This window comes from Octopus sinensis, linkage group LG23, assembly GCF_006345805.1.
Source record: "Octopus sinensis linkage group LG23, ASM634580v1, whole genome shotgun sequence".
NCBI lineage: Eukaryota > Metazoa > Mollusca > Cephalopoda > Octopoda > Octopodidae > Octopus > Octopus sinensis.
Window position 1 is genome coordinate 21,427,975 of NC_043019.1, and position 13,279 is coordinate 21,441,253.

A 13,279-nucleotide genomic window follows, 5' to 3' on the forward strand; every position below is an offset into this window, starting at 1 on the left:
CTCTGATCATGAGCAGAAGTAGTGGGGGAGCATCATAGCCATGTGTTGAGAGGGATTCTTTGGGGTTTGAATAATTCACCTCTGGAAACATGTGTGGTTCTTTCAACATCCTTAAACAACCCTTATTCAGGGACCTTTTGAACAGGATGGGCTACTCAACCTGAAGAAATTTCTAACTGGGCCCCACCTGCAAGGTCATGTGCTGTTTATCTTGATATGAGATTACCATGTCACGCACATATGGTTGTGATGCATGTGCCTGGTGTACCCTTATCAGACGGGTAGTCATGATGGATATATTGGGCTTCGTATATTTTACCCCAGTGTCACTTTGATGGCATGAACTGCTCTCTCACTCAATAATAATAATAATAATAATAATAATAATAATGATAATAATAACAATAATAATAATTATAATTCTTTCTAATTGTTGGCATAAGGCCAGCAATTTTGAGGGAAGGGGAAGTCTGTTACATCAACCCCAGTACTTGAAAGATATGTCATCATTCCCTAAAAAGATGAAAGGCAAAATTGATGTAGGTGGTATTTGAACTCAGAATGTAAAACACCAGAAGGAATGCTGCTAAGCATTTTGTCTGACCAGTGCAAACAATAATAACAAACAATATCGGTAATAATATTAACAACAAGATATTATAACTCAAACAGGCTAATGGAATAAATGAATGTTATTTTAGAATTCTTGTGGATAAAAAAAAAACCCAGAAAAATACCACACAAAAAAAGAAACGAACATTTCTAAAAAAAAATGTCTTGTGGTTGTTTGCATGCCATCAAAAGAATTTTAATCCCACCAGCTTTATCTGTCACAAACAGTTACTTTGCAAAGATTATATTATACAGTGTATGCCATTACCATCTTTAATATTTCTTTCAGAAACAGGAATTGGAGACAAACAATACAACAGTGTTGGACTGGTTGTTTTGCTGCAGCAATCTCTCTTTTTCACTCAGTTCAAAATTTGCCAGGGTTAGTTTTTTTTTTTTTGTTGTTTCTTTATTTTTTGTTTTTATTTTTACATTGTGGTTGGTGAATGATGATATTGTTGGGTATGTATTTTTGATGGGCTTAATCAGTGGTTCACTTCACAGCCTTCCTGATGCTGACAAGGGAGTGTCTGTAATTCAATTCTGAACAAATATCCCATGGGACTTAGAGCATTTATTTTCTTTATGTCTTCTTGCCAGTATAAACAAATATGCACACATACAGACATCATCATCATCATCATTTAGCGTCCGTTTCCCATGCTAGCATGGGTTGGACAGTTTAACTGGGGTCTGTGAAGCCGGAAGGCTTCATCAGGCCCAGTCAGATTTGGCAGTGTTTCTACGGCTGGATGCCCTTCCTAACGCCAACCACTCCGTGAGTGTAGTGGGTGCTTTTTACGTGCCACCTGCACAGGTGCCAGACAGAGCTGGCAAACGGCCACGAATGGATGGTGTTTTTTTCATGCCACCAGCACGGGGGCCAGGCGAGGCTGGCAACGGACACGAGCGGATGGTGCTTTTACGTGCTACCGGCACGGGGGCCAGACGTATATATATATATATATATATATATGTACACATACATACATGTGTATGTGTGTATACACACACACACACACACACACATGCAATTGACTTCCATTATTTCAAACTCCCAAATTCCACCCACATGGTATTGTCCAACTCAAGAGAGATATGTATGTATGTATGTATACATACATACAGTAAGGAGTATATAGAACACAGAAGCCAGTGAATATGTCACGAAACTACTTACCTCTAAGAGCTCGTCTCCAACTCTTATGCGACCATCATTGAAAGCGGCACTTCCAGGCTGGACACCAGCAACATAGACACTCATTGTGCTTCGGTCCTTATTGCCAGCTAAGCTGATGCCTAACCCATTATTGCCTCGGTTCAAATCCACCAAAAAGATTTCTCCTGTTAAATCAATATATTTGTTCTGAAGCTTTTCTGGAAAAGAAAAAGAAAAAAAGAAAATAAATAAATAAATAAAACACAAGTCTTTAAATAAATAAATAAATAAAAGCATAAGTCTTGAATTAATTAAATTAATCACTTGAACAAACAGTTTTTCAATTTCAGTGTTATCATTTTAATGAATCTAAACATGACAGATGCCATATAAATTGTTTCTGTTTATCTGCAAGAACCAATGCTGTCCATGTCTATACAACAATAGCAAAGTTTCTAAGAAGCAAACACAGGTGGGATCGTTATGTTCAACTATTGTACAGTGGTATGGAATGTAACACTTTGGGTCGTTGCTCTTTGTCTGAAGAGAGAGAAAATGGCATAACTGCTTGGATTGTGGGCAAGTAAATATGCTTAAGATGTTTTACTACATATATCTATTTATCTGTTCATCCTCCTCTCCTCTTCAACAACAACAACAATACAAGATTTAAAGTAGGAAAAAAAATGATACCAACAATAACTAGAAAGTGTAACACAATGACTAGTATACTTTTTACTCTTTTACTTGTTTCAGTCATTTGACTGTGGCCATGCTGGAGCACCGCCTTTTAGTCGAGCAAATCGACCCCAGGACTTATTCTTTGTAAGCCTAGTACTAATTCTATCAGTCTCTTTTGCTGAACCGCTAAGTTAGGGGACGTAAACACACCAGCATCGGTTGTGAAGTGATGTTGGGGTGACAAACACAGACACACAAACATATACACACACATACATACATATGTACGACAGGCTTCTTTTAGTTTCCGTCTACCAAATCCACTCACAAAGCTTTGGTTGACCCGAGGCTATAGTAGAAGACACTTGCCCAAGGTGCCGCACAGTGGGACTGAACCCGGAACCATGTGGTTCGTAAGCAAGCTACTTACCACACAGCCACTCCTATGCCTATACTAGATATTATTATTCTGAACAAGAGGAAAGAAAGTGTGCATCATCACAGATATGGTCAAAAAAAGGATTGACGAGAGAAATACAAAGACTGGGGGGTTTCTACAAATGTAATCCAGTGGTCATGAGTTCTTAATGAGATTGTGTAACTATGAGAGTTGCATTAATTCAGAAATCTGCTCTATTGGGAACTGCAAGGATTGTAAGAAAGGTCCTCCATGTCTAAGGAAAATGGTTGTGACCCAGTATCAAGGACATTGATTCCCAATGTAAAACATTCATGAATAATAATAATAATAATAATAATAATAATAATTATAATAATGATGATGATGATGATGATAATAATTTCTTTTATTGGCTACTAGAGCCCAAGACATGGAGGACAATATCAACAGACGAGTTACAGCACACGAAAACAAAAGAAAGGTGGGGCTTACATTGATCAAAGGGAGATACTATCACAATAAGGGATATAACAGAGGATATATAATTGAAATTAGAGAAATAAATAATTAGGATCCCCAATGGTACGGTAGTCCACTTTGGGTAATTTGGGTTAAACCCTTCACCTTTCTATTATAAGCACAAAGCTTGAATTTTTGGGGGTAGGGGGTTAGTCAATTACATCAACCCCTTTCTTGACTTACTTTATTGACCTTGAAAGCATGAAAGGCAAATCCGACCTCACTGGAATTTGGACTCAGAACAATGATAGATGAAGATTCAACCAGCCAAACTGCCTTATAAATAACTAGCAGTATCGCCCGGCGTTGCTCGGGTTTGTAAGGGAAATAACTATATAACCATTTTTAGAGAGTTATAGCCAAAAATAGCAAAAAAATGCATTAAAAATGGGGAAAAAATGATGGTAATTTTTTTTTTAATCGTTGACTCATCGTAGACATTTTTAGAGAGTTACTTCCCTTATATAATAGCGAAAAAAATGCATTAAAATGGAAAAAAATTATGGTAATTTTTTTTTTTAATCATAGACTCATCGTAGACGCGCGCTAATACCCAGAAGGGCTCGATATGAATCACGACTATAAGATACCCGAATTTGGTTACACTGCACCACAAAATGTGGGAGTAGTTAGGAATCTAAATCGTAGGAGACAGACACACAACTTCACTTTTATATATAAAGATAACAATAGTTTCTAATTTAGACACAAGGCCACAATTTTGAAGGGAGAAGACTACTTGATTATACTGGTCCTCTCAGTTTCCATCACAAATCCACTCACAATGTTTTGGTCAGCCTGTGGTATAGTAGAAGACACTTTCCCAAGGTGCCATGTAGTGGGACGGAGCCCAAGTACATGTGGTTGAGAAGCAAACCTGTTAACCACATGGCCATACCCATGCCTTCCCTGCCAAAATCTATGAATGTGGGAAATGTGTATGTATGTATGTGCATGTGTGTAAATATTAGTGTATATGAATTTCAAGTGTTTGGAATATATATGCACATAAGTAGGAGTGTGTATATGTGCATACATGTTTATTTATGTACATTGATGTCAAGGCTTCTATATGCACGTGTGTGTGTGTGTGTGTGCATGTTTATGAAAGTATGGCATCAATTACCTTTCTAGGCAGGTGTTTAATAGATGAGAGGCTATCACTAATTGGAGAGAAAGGGAAGAGAGAAAGAGAGAGAGAAAAAGACACTAATGGAATGTGAAGAGAAGAGACAGGAAAGAGAGAGAGAGAAAGAAAGAGAAACAGTAATTGAATGCGGAGAGAGAAAGAAAGAAAGAGATTATATTTGACTAGTGGAAAAACACCATCTTTAGAAGAGTTACAAGGAAACAACACTAATTAAGACTTCAATAGAGACCACACTAATTAAAATTCTCAATTCAGAGACAGTTTCATTTCTGTTTTTGCTTGAATTTTTTACCTTACTTTTTACATCTCCATGATAACATGTGTGATGGTATTTTAATAACAGGGAATTGTTTTTTTTTTTCGTTTTTGTTTTTGACAGCTGGCTGCCCTTCCTTAGCGCTTGTTTGGTTGCTCTAGGTGGTTGTTCAATCCAATATTCATCAAGAGCCATTGCCAGCTCCATAGGCACTTCCTACATCTGTGGATATGGAAGCAAGTTTGTAGTGATCAGCAGAGCTTATATTGCCCAACACAAGGATCCCAGACTCTTGAGGACTGCTACCAAGTATTTCATGATGACACTTTGATAATGTCACAGAAATGTCTGTCTGTCTATCCATCTGTCCTCAATCCTTGTTGCCATATTCACAGTTCTGTTACTGAAGACCTTTTTCATTTCTTTTATTTTCTTTTTGTTTCAGCTATTAGATTGCGGCCTTGCTGGGGCACCACCTTGGAGAAGTTTTTAGTCATATAAATTGACTCCAGTCAATACCAAAAGACGATTTATTTCACACTGTTCCAGTCCACTCAGCTGGCAAAAATTAGAAGTGCCTGTAATTCTAAGGGCCAGCCTTGTCACAATTTGTGTCATGCTGAATCTCGCTGAGAACTATGCTAAGGGTGTGCATGTCTGTGGAGTGCTCAGCCACTTGTTAACTTCATGAGCTTGATGTTGTGTGGACTGGATCATTTAGAACACTGATTGTCATAACTGACAGTGCCAGTTTTGGTTAATGTGTATGATTTGATTTGATTTTGATTTTTCCAGTTTCAGCTCATGAGCTGTGGCCATGCTGGGGCACCGCCATTTGGTTTGCTACATGATTTTACCTCACGAATGAGAGAGTTCGATGCAGCTGCCCTCATCTGCACCTCCTGCCGTGAAGTTGGTTCATCCGGGACACCTGACAGGAAGAGTGTGAATTTTTTGTTTGCTTACGTGTGTGTGTGTGTGTGTGTGTGTGTGTATGCACACATACATTTCTGTTTGTGTACAAATTAACGGAGAACACAGGAACCAAAGCAATCTGTCTTTCCATGGTGAACAGTAATTTTATCTGGTTACAACAGCACAAGGTTTTGCACAAAGTTCTCCAAGACAAGGCTAAAAGAACAAGGATGTGGTGTTTCACTTTCCATCATTTCATTGCACCAGAGCTGCTGCCGCTGTTGCTCTTGGTACCACAACTACTACTACTACTACTACTACTAAAGTAGTTGCTGTTGCTGTCTGTGTATGAGGGATGCAGTGGGGGAGAAATGGGTGGTGACAAAGCTGCTGTAATTGCAACTAGTCGTTGGTTCATTTAGCTTTCTTCTTATTGATATTATTGACTTTGTCCCCCCTCTTAGAAACATCACCACCACAACCGTTGCCGCTACTACCATTACCATCGCCGCTGCCATGTGCTTCCATTTCGCATCATCTCTATTTCCAATGATGTCTTTCCGAGTGAAACCCTTCTTCCTCCTCCCCAACCACCAAAAAAAAAAAAAAAAAAAAACTGACAAGCAAATACAAAAAAAATAAAATAAAATAAAAGTATACAAGCTAACAAGCAAAAGAACTAACTCCAATTTCTGAAAACGAAAAAGAGTAACAAAACAAAAAGAAAAAAATCCGTTTCTTTGTGAAAATCTTTCTGGGTTCTTGGACATTTTTATAATAATTAAATTTTGTTTCTTTCACTCATGTTATTAAAAACTAATTAATTGATTAATTAATTAATTGGAAAAAAAAAACAAAAAATAAAGATATAAAAGAACTACCCCAGACTGAGGAAACTAGTGGTAATCTATGTCATCAAAAATTATTATTAAATGAGGAAGTTCATTAGTTTCAATAACTGTATGTAGCAAGGAAAAGGAAAGCTTGATGTTTTGGATCAAAGCTCTTTATCTGAAAAACAAATAGATACTGTTTCTGGTCTTCTCTCTAAAACATTAGTGGTGGTAGCAGCAGACAATCTTCCAATCAAGCTAAACAAACCAGGTTTCTATTGGTTTTGTTTTTCCATTGCTGGTACCCTGTGTTGAAAAGGCGGCGAGCTGGCAGAATCATTAGCACGCTGGGTGAAATGCTTAGCGGTATTTCGTCTGCTGCTACGTTCTGAGTTCAAATTTTGCCGTGGTCGACTTTGCCTTTCATCCTTTTGGGGTCGATTAAATAAGTACCAGTTACGCACTGGGGTCAATATAATCAACTTAATCCGTTTGTCTGTCCTTGTTTGTCCTCTCTGTGTTTAGCCCCTTGTGGGTAGTAAAGAAATAGGTATCCTGTTTTGACCAGAAGAGTCACCATTCCGGTTTCCTAGTGACAGGTGGTAGAATTTCAACTCAGAAGGTATGGTGCCAGACGCTTTAACAATTCCACTAATCCACCACCCTGTATTGGTACTTTATTTATCAACCCAAAAAGATGAAAAGCAAAGCTGAGTTGAACTTGTGCATTCATGTAAATCTCCTCTCTCCACACCATTGATGTTTATCGAAGGGAAGAAACTTCCAATTTGGGTTGGTATCAGGCACCAGTATCATTACAGACTTGTTGTCAGGACATAAGGGTCCAGATCAAATACTACCAGGCATTCTATTCAACACTAACATCTCTACCAATTCATCACCCTCTCTTTAAATCAACAGATTAAAAAGAACTAATGATGGTGGCGCTCCAGCATGGCCCACAAACCACTAGTGGTAGTCAATAGAACAAATCTCTGTACATTAGAAAAGTACAATGATACAATCACTGCACACATATTGAAGTGACTCTGCAATTCTCTAGTCTTGGACAATAAACAACTTAAATCCTCAATGATAATATAAATTGATAATATAATATAAATTGTGGATGCGCAATGGCCCAGTGGTTAGGGCAGCGGACTCGCGGTCATAGGATCGTGGTTTCGATTCCCAGACCGGGCGTTGTGAGTGTTTATTGAGCGAAAACACCTAAAGCTCCACGAGGCTCCGGCAGGGGATGGTGGTGATCCCTGCTGTACTCTTTCACCACAACTTTCTCTCACTCTTACTTCCTGTTTCTGTTGTACCTGTATTTCAAAGGGGGCCGGCCTTGTCACTTTCTGTGTCATGCTGAATATCCCCGAGAACTACGTTAAGGGTACACGTGTCTGTGGAGTGCTCAGCCACTTACACGTTAATTTCACGAGCAGGCTGTTCCATTGACTCGGATCAACCGGAACCCTCGTCGTCGTAACCGACGGAGTGCTTCCTCTTCCTCTTCCTCTAATATAAATTATGATCTGATGCAAAAACTGCATTTCAATGTCTAGATTTTCTCTCTCTCTTCAAGATCAGAAAATAAAGTATGCCAACACTTGGAAACTCTCGGAAAAGCCTCCACTGAGAACCCACAATGGAATATATGTGTTTGTATTTGTGTGTGTGCTTTCCTCAGATTTCTACTCTTTGTGCTAAGTCTTGTGTGACATCTGCATGCCCATCAGGGATGAAGTGGAATGGGAATGGTCACAACGAAGGGCAAAATTATTACTGAATCAACAAATGAATTAGGTGTACCTGCATGTGAGTGTATGTGTGTGATTGAGTGCATATGGGTATCTATGTATGGGTATCTTGAGTGCATATGGGTATCTATGGGTGTCAGTGTAAACAGTGCATTGAGTTGCCAAGGTACTGCATTTAAGGGTAAATCCCAGCATTTATTTTGGTTCTGGTATTTACTAATCAATCCCTTTTTATAATTCATCATCATTATCATTATTTAATGTTGAAACCAGTATGTTTTATCATTTACTTGTTTCAGTGTTTGGACTGCTGCCATGCTGGGGCACCACCTTGAAGGGTTTAGTTGAACAAATCACCTTCAGTACTTATTTTTAAGTCTAGTATTCGATTGGTTTCTTTTTGTTGAACCACTTAGTTATGGGGATGTTAACAAACCAACACCAGCTGTCAAACAGTAGTAGTGACAAAGACACACACACACATCAATATATATATATATATATATATATATATATATATATATACATATGAGTTTCTTTCAGTTTCCCTCTGCTAAATCCACTCATAAGGCATTGGTTAGCCTGGCTTGTCCAAGGTGCCAAGCAGTAGGACTGAACACCAGAACCATATGATTGAAAAGCAAGCTCCTTGCCACAACAGAAACAAAAATCAAATAAAATAATAACAGAATATATAGATCCAATGGAATTCCGCAAAGTTTCTGCAAACTAAATTAATTTCTATCCCAAAGCTCTATTTGGCCAAGGAACTCTTCCCCGAAATATTTAATAAACAGAAACATTCCTAACTCAACTCGAATATTTGAAGCAGGAATGGGAAAGACTTGTGCGGCAGGAATTCTGGAAAATTCTCTGCTTCTTGATTAATTAAGACTCACTTGAAATCAGATTTTTCTGTATCTAATTATGAAAGGTATTCACAGTTTCAACAGTGCGAGTTCACAATGAACAACAAATTGATAATGAACAGCTGTTAGTGTCAGTATTACGTGTGTGTGTGTGTGTTTGTTTGTGTGTGTGTGTGAGTGAGTGTTTGTTTGTGCGTGTGTGTGTGTGTGTGTGTGTGTGTGAGTGTGTGTGTGTGAGTGTGTGTGTGTGTGTGTGAGTGAGTGTTTGTTTGTGTGTGTACATACATTTATGGATGAGGAATGCGGATATCTGTGCATGCGTGTGTGCATGTATTCAGACAAATGAGCATAAATGTGGATGTGAGTAAGCGCATGCAAATATATGCGATGTGTTTAAACGTGTGTTTGAGCAAGGTTTTATTTTTCTGTTTGTTTGCAGATTTGTTTGTGTGAACATATATTTATGAATGAGGAATGTAGTTATATATGCATATGTAGCGTTTGTATGCGTACAAATTGCGTTTGAATGTAGACTGTAGAATGTACGTGTGCACATGCAAATATGTAAGGAAAGAGAGAGAGAGATAGAGATAGATAGACAGAGAGAGAGAGATAAAGAGAGAGATAGATAGATAGAGAGAGAGAGATAAAGAGAGAGAGAGATAGATAGATAGACAGAGAGAGAGAGATAAAGAGAGAGATAGACAGAGAGAGAGAGAGATAGACAGAGAGAGAGAGAGATAGATAGACAGAGAGAGAGATAGAGAGGAGTGTGTGTGTGTGTGTGGTGTGTGTGTGTGTGTGTGTGTGTGTGTGTGTGTGTGTGTGTGTGTGTGTGTGCGTGTGTGTGTGAACAAGTATATCTATATAGATAAAAGTATGTGTGCAGAAAGTGCGGACAGATACGTGACTATATGGAAACGATTAGTCAAAATGTATATATATATATATTATATATATGTATGTATAGTGTTATGTTTGTATGTTTGCATGCAAATTGAATACTGAAGTGTGAATGTATGTTTGCACATGCAAATATCTTCTAATTCATTTATCTATGTGTGTGTGTGTGTGTGGTGTGTGTGTGTTTGCGTTAATGTGTTCAAAAAGTGTGTAAAGGTACGTGACTCTACAGAAATGATTACTGGAGATCAAGAACAAGGATGAGTGCACATGAATAAACAAATATTCATATGTGTGTGTGTGTGTGTGTGTGTAAGCATGTGTGTGTGTGTGTAAGCATGTGTGTGTGTAAGCATGTGTGTGTGTAAGCATGTGTGTGTGTGTGTAAGCATGTGTGTGTGTGTGTAAGCATGTGTGTGTGTAAGCATGTGTGTGTGTAAGCATGTGTGTGTGTAAGCATGTGTGTGTGTAAGCATGTGTGTGTGTAAGCATGTGTGTGTGTAAGCATGTGTGTGTGTAAGCATGTGTGTGTGTAAGCATGTGTGTGTGTGTGTAAGCATGTGTGTGTGTAAGCATGTGTGTGTGTAAGCATGTGTGTGTGTGTGTAAGCATGTGTGTGTGTGTGTAAGCATGTGTGTGTGTAAGCATGTGTGTGTGTGTGTAAGCATGTGTGTGTGTGTGTAAGCATGTGTGTGTGTGTAAGCATGTGTGTGTGTAAGCATGTGTGTGTGGTGTAAGCATGTGTGTGTGTAAGCATGTGTGTGTGTGCATCCACTCACTATCTGATGTGTGAATGCATGTGTGTGGATACATGTGTGTGTGCACATGTGTATGCATAGGTGATTAGGTACAGATGTATAGTGTGTGTATGTGTGTGGTCAGTGTATATATATATATCTCAGTAAGTGTATAAGATTTGCCATGTTGGATGAATTATATCAGTTAGAGAGTGTATATGTATCTATATCTGCGTGTATATGCATTAATAAAAGTGTCTGTGTAGTATATTATAGACAAACATTTATGAATATAATTTTATATATTTACCTAGGTATACAAGTAAATCAACACACGTGTGTGTGTGTGTGTGTGTGATCTAGAACAATGTTTATATCTGGCCAAGGTTGTTACCCCTTTGTGTTTGTTTACACACACACACACACACACACACACACGGATGCAAGCAACCTTATGTTTCGCAAAGCTAAAGGTTCAAAGTGTGAAGGTGTTCAATAAAGTACCCTACTTCAAAACAGAGGTTGGTATCAGGAAGGATACCCAGACACTGAATGCTATATCTAACTCAGTGGTTCTCAACTGGGGTTCATATGGCCCTTGGGGGTTCATATGGCCCTCGGGGGTTCATATGGCCTTGGGGGTTCATATGGCCCTTGGGGGTTCATATAGCCCTTTGGGGTTCATATGGCTCTTGGGGTTTCATATGGTTTTGGCAATAAACTGGTTACACTTCTACAATACATGAAATATTTTAATTGTTTTTATAGAATTTCTAATAATATTTCATTATAAATCATAATAAAGGATTGACTAGCTATGAGGGCCCACTCATGTAAAATAGGAATCAAAGAGGACCCTAGGCAAAATATAAATGACATTGTATCCAGAAACAGAGAAAGAAAAGAAAAAAAAAAGAGGCCATCGGAAGATTCCAGTTGAAATTCTCTTTCTGACTTTTTGTAAAAGATTACAAGAAGTGTCTAACATTGAAAATAGAAGGGGCTGAAAGATCAAGAGGAGTGAGGAAGATATAGAAAGGGCCAGGTGAAATTCAGAGATGACAATGGATTGAGATAAGTGGTGAGATGCTGTATGCAAGAAAACTCATAATTCATGCAACTCAGGCCAATATTGAAAAACACAAAAAAAAAAAAAAATAACAATGATGATGACATGTGCAGCCACAAATAAATGCATATATAGGTGCAGGTATGACTGCATAATAAGAAGCTTGCTTCGCAATCTCATGGTTTCAGGTTCAGTCTCACTGCATGATACCTTGGGCAAGTTTCTTGGGCGAACCAAAGCCTTGTAAATGGATTTGGTAGATGGAAGTGGAAAGAAACCTGTTGTATATATGTGTGTGTTTTTGTGCCTGTTTGTCCCCCATCATTGCTTGATAACCAATGTTGGTGTGTTTACATTCCTCATAACTTAGTGGTTCAGCAAAAGGCCTTGACAGAATTAGTACTAGGCTTAAAAAAAAAAGTACTGAGGTTGAATCATTTGACTCAAATTCAAGGCAGTGCCCCAGCATGGCTGTAGTTTAATGACTAAAACAAAATGTGTGTGTGTGTGAGAGAGAGAGGTAGAGAGAGAGAGGGAGAGAGATGGAGAGAGAGAGAGAGAGAGAGAGAGAGAGAGTGTGTGTGCGTAAATATATAGTGGTATCTTGGGAATGTCATTTTTGCTCATAAAAATTTGTACACTAGTTCTATTTCACTTAGTTAACTAAAGGCTAATTAGTTAACTAAGGGCAGAATTATTAGTGCATTACACAAAATGCTTAGTATTTCTTCTGGTTTTTTGCATTCTGAGTTCCACTGAGGCCAACTTTGTATTTCCTCCTTTGAAGGTCAATTAAACATATATATCTTCTATATCAGCTGAGCATTGGAGGTTGATGTACTCGACTAATCCCTTCCCCCAAAATTTCAAGCCTTGTGCCTGCAGTAGAAAGGATTACTAGTTAACTAATTAACCAATTAACTAATCGATTGCTTGGTTAATCATTCCATCAATCAATCAATGAGTCACTCCTTTCGTTACCATTCGTTATCAACAAAGTGTCCTCATTGCTCCAAGTCTGTCATATTGTAAGAGCATGTGTGTGTGCATATGTGTGCATGTATATGTATGTACACACACACACACACACACACACACATACACACACACACACAAAGCATACAAATATCCAGAGATTCATAAGTTTTATTGAAAGACAAAATCTATTTTGTATCGTTTTTGTTTTACTTTCATGTCTTACCCCACATCCGACTCCATCCAACTACCAGTAAATACCAACCAAATAAAACAGTACATTTTGGTCTAGTGATGCAAATTCTCTCAAAGTTGCAAAAAGAAGAAAAATCAGCCAGTAGAAGGACAAATTTGACATGGAGAGAGAGAGAGAGAGAAGGAAGGAGAGAGAAATAAAAAGAGAGGGAAATAAATGTGAGAGAAAGAGACTGAGAG

General features: G+C 38.2%; 1 protein-coding gene across 14 annotated transcripts in view; it reads right to left on the reverse strand.

Annotated features, from left to right (window-relative positions):
• LOC115223391 (multiple PDZ domain protein) overlaps nt 1–13,279 on the reverse strand; it is a 758,365-nt gene that overhangs the window by 105,718 nt on the left and 639,368 nt on the right. For all 14 annotated transcript variants that reach the window (XR_005003540.1, XM_036512481.1, XM_036512487.1 and 11 more), the window contains one exon: nt 1,793–1,989. Coding sequence is in view for 13 of the 14 variants with exons in the window: in XM_036512481.1 (XP_036368374.1) it covers nt 1,793–1,989 (197 nt within the window). In the remaining variant the exon portion in view is untranslated. The remainder of the gene's footprint in view (nt 1–1,792; nt 1,990–13,279) is intronic.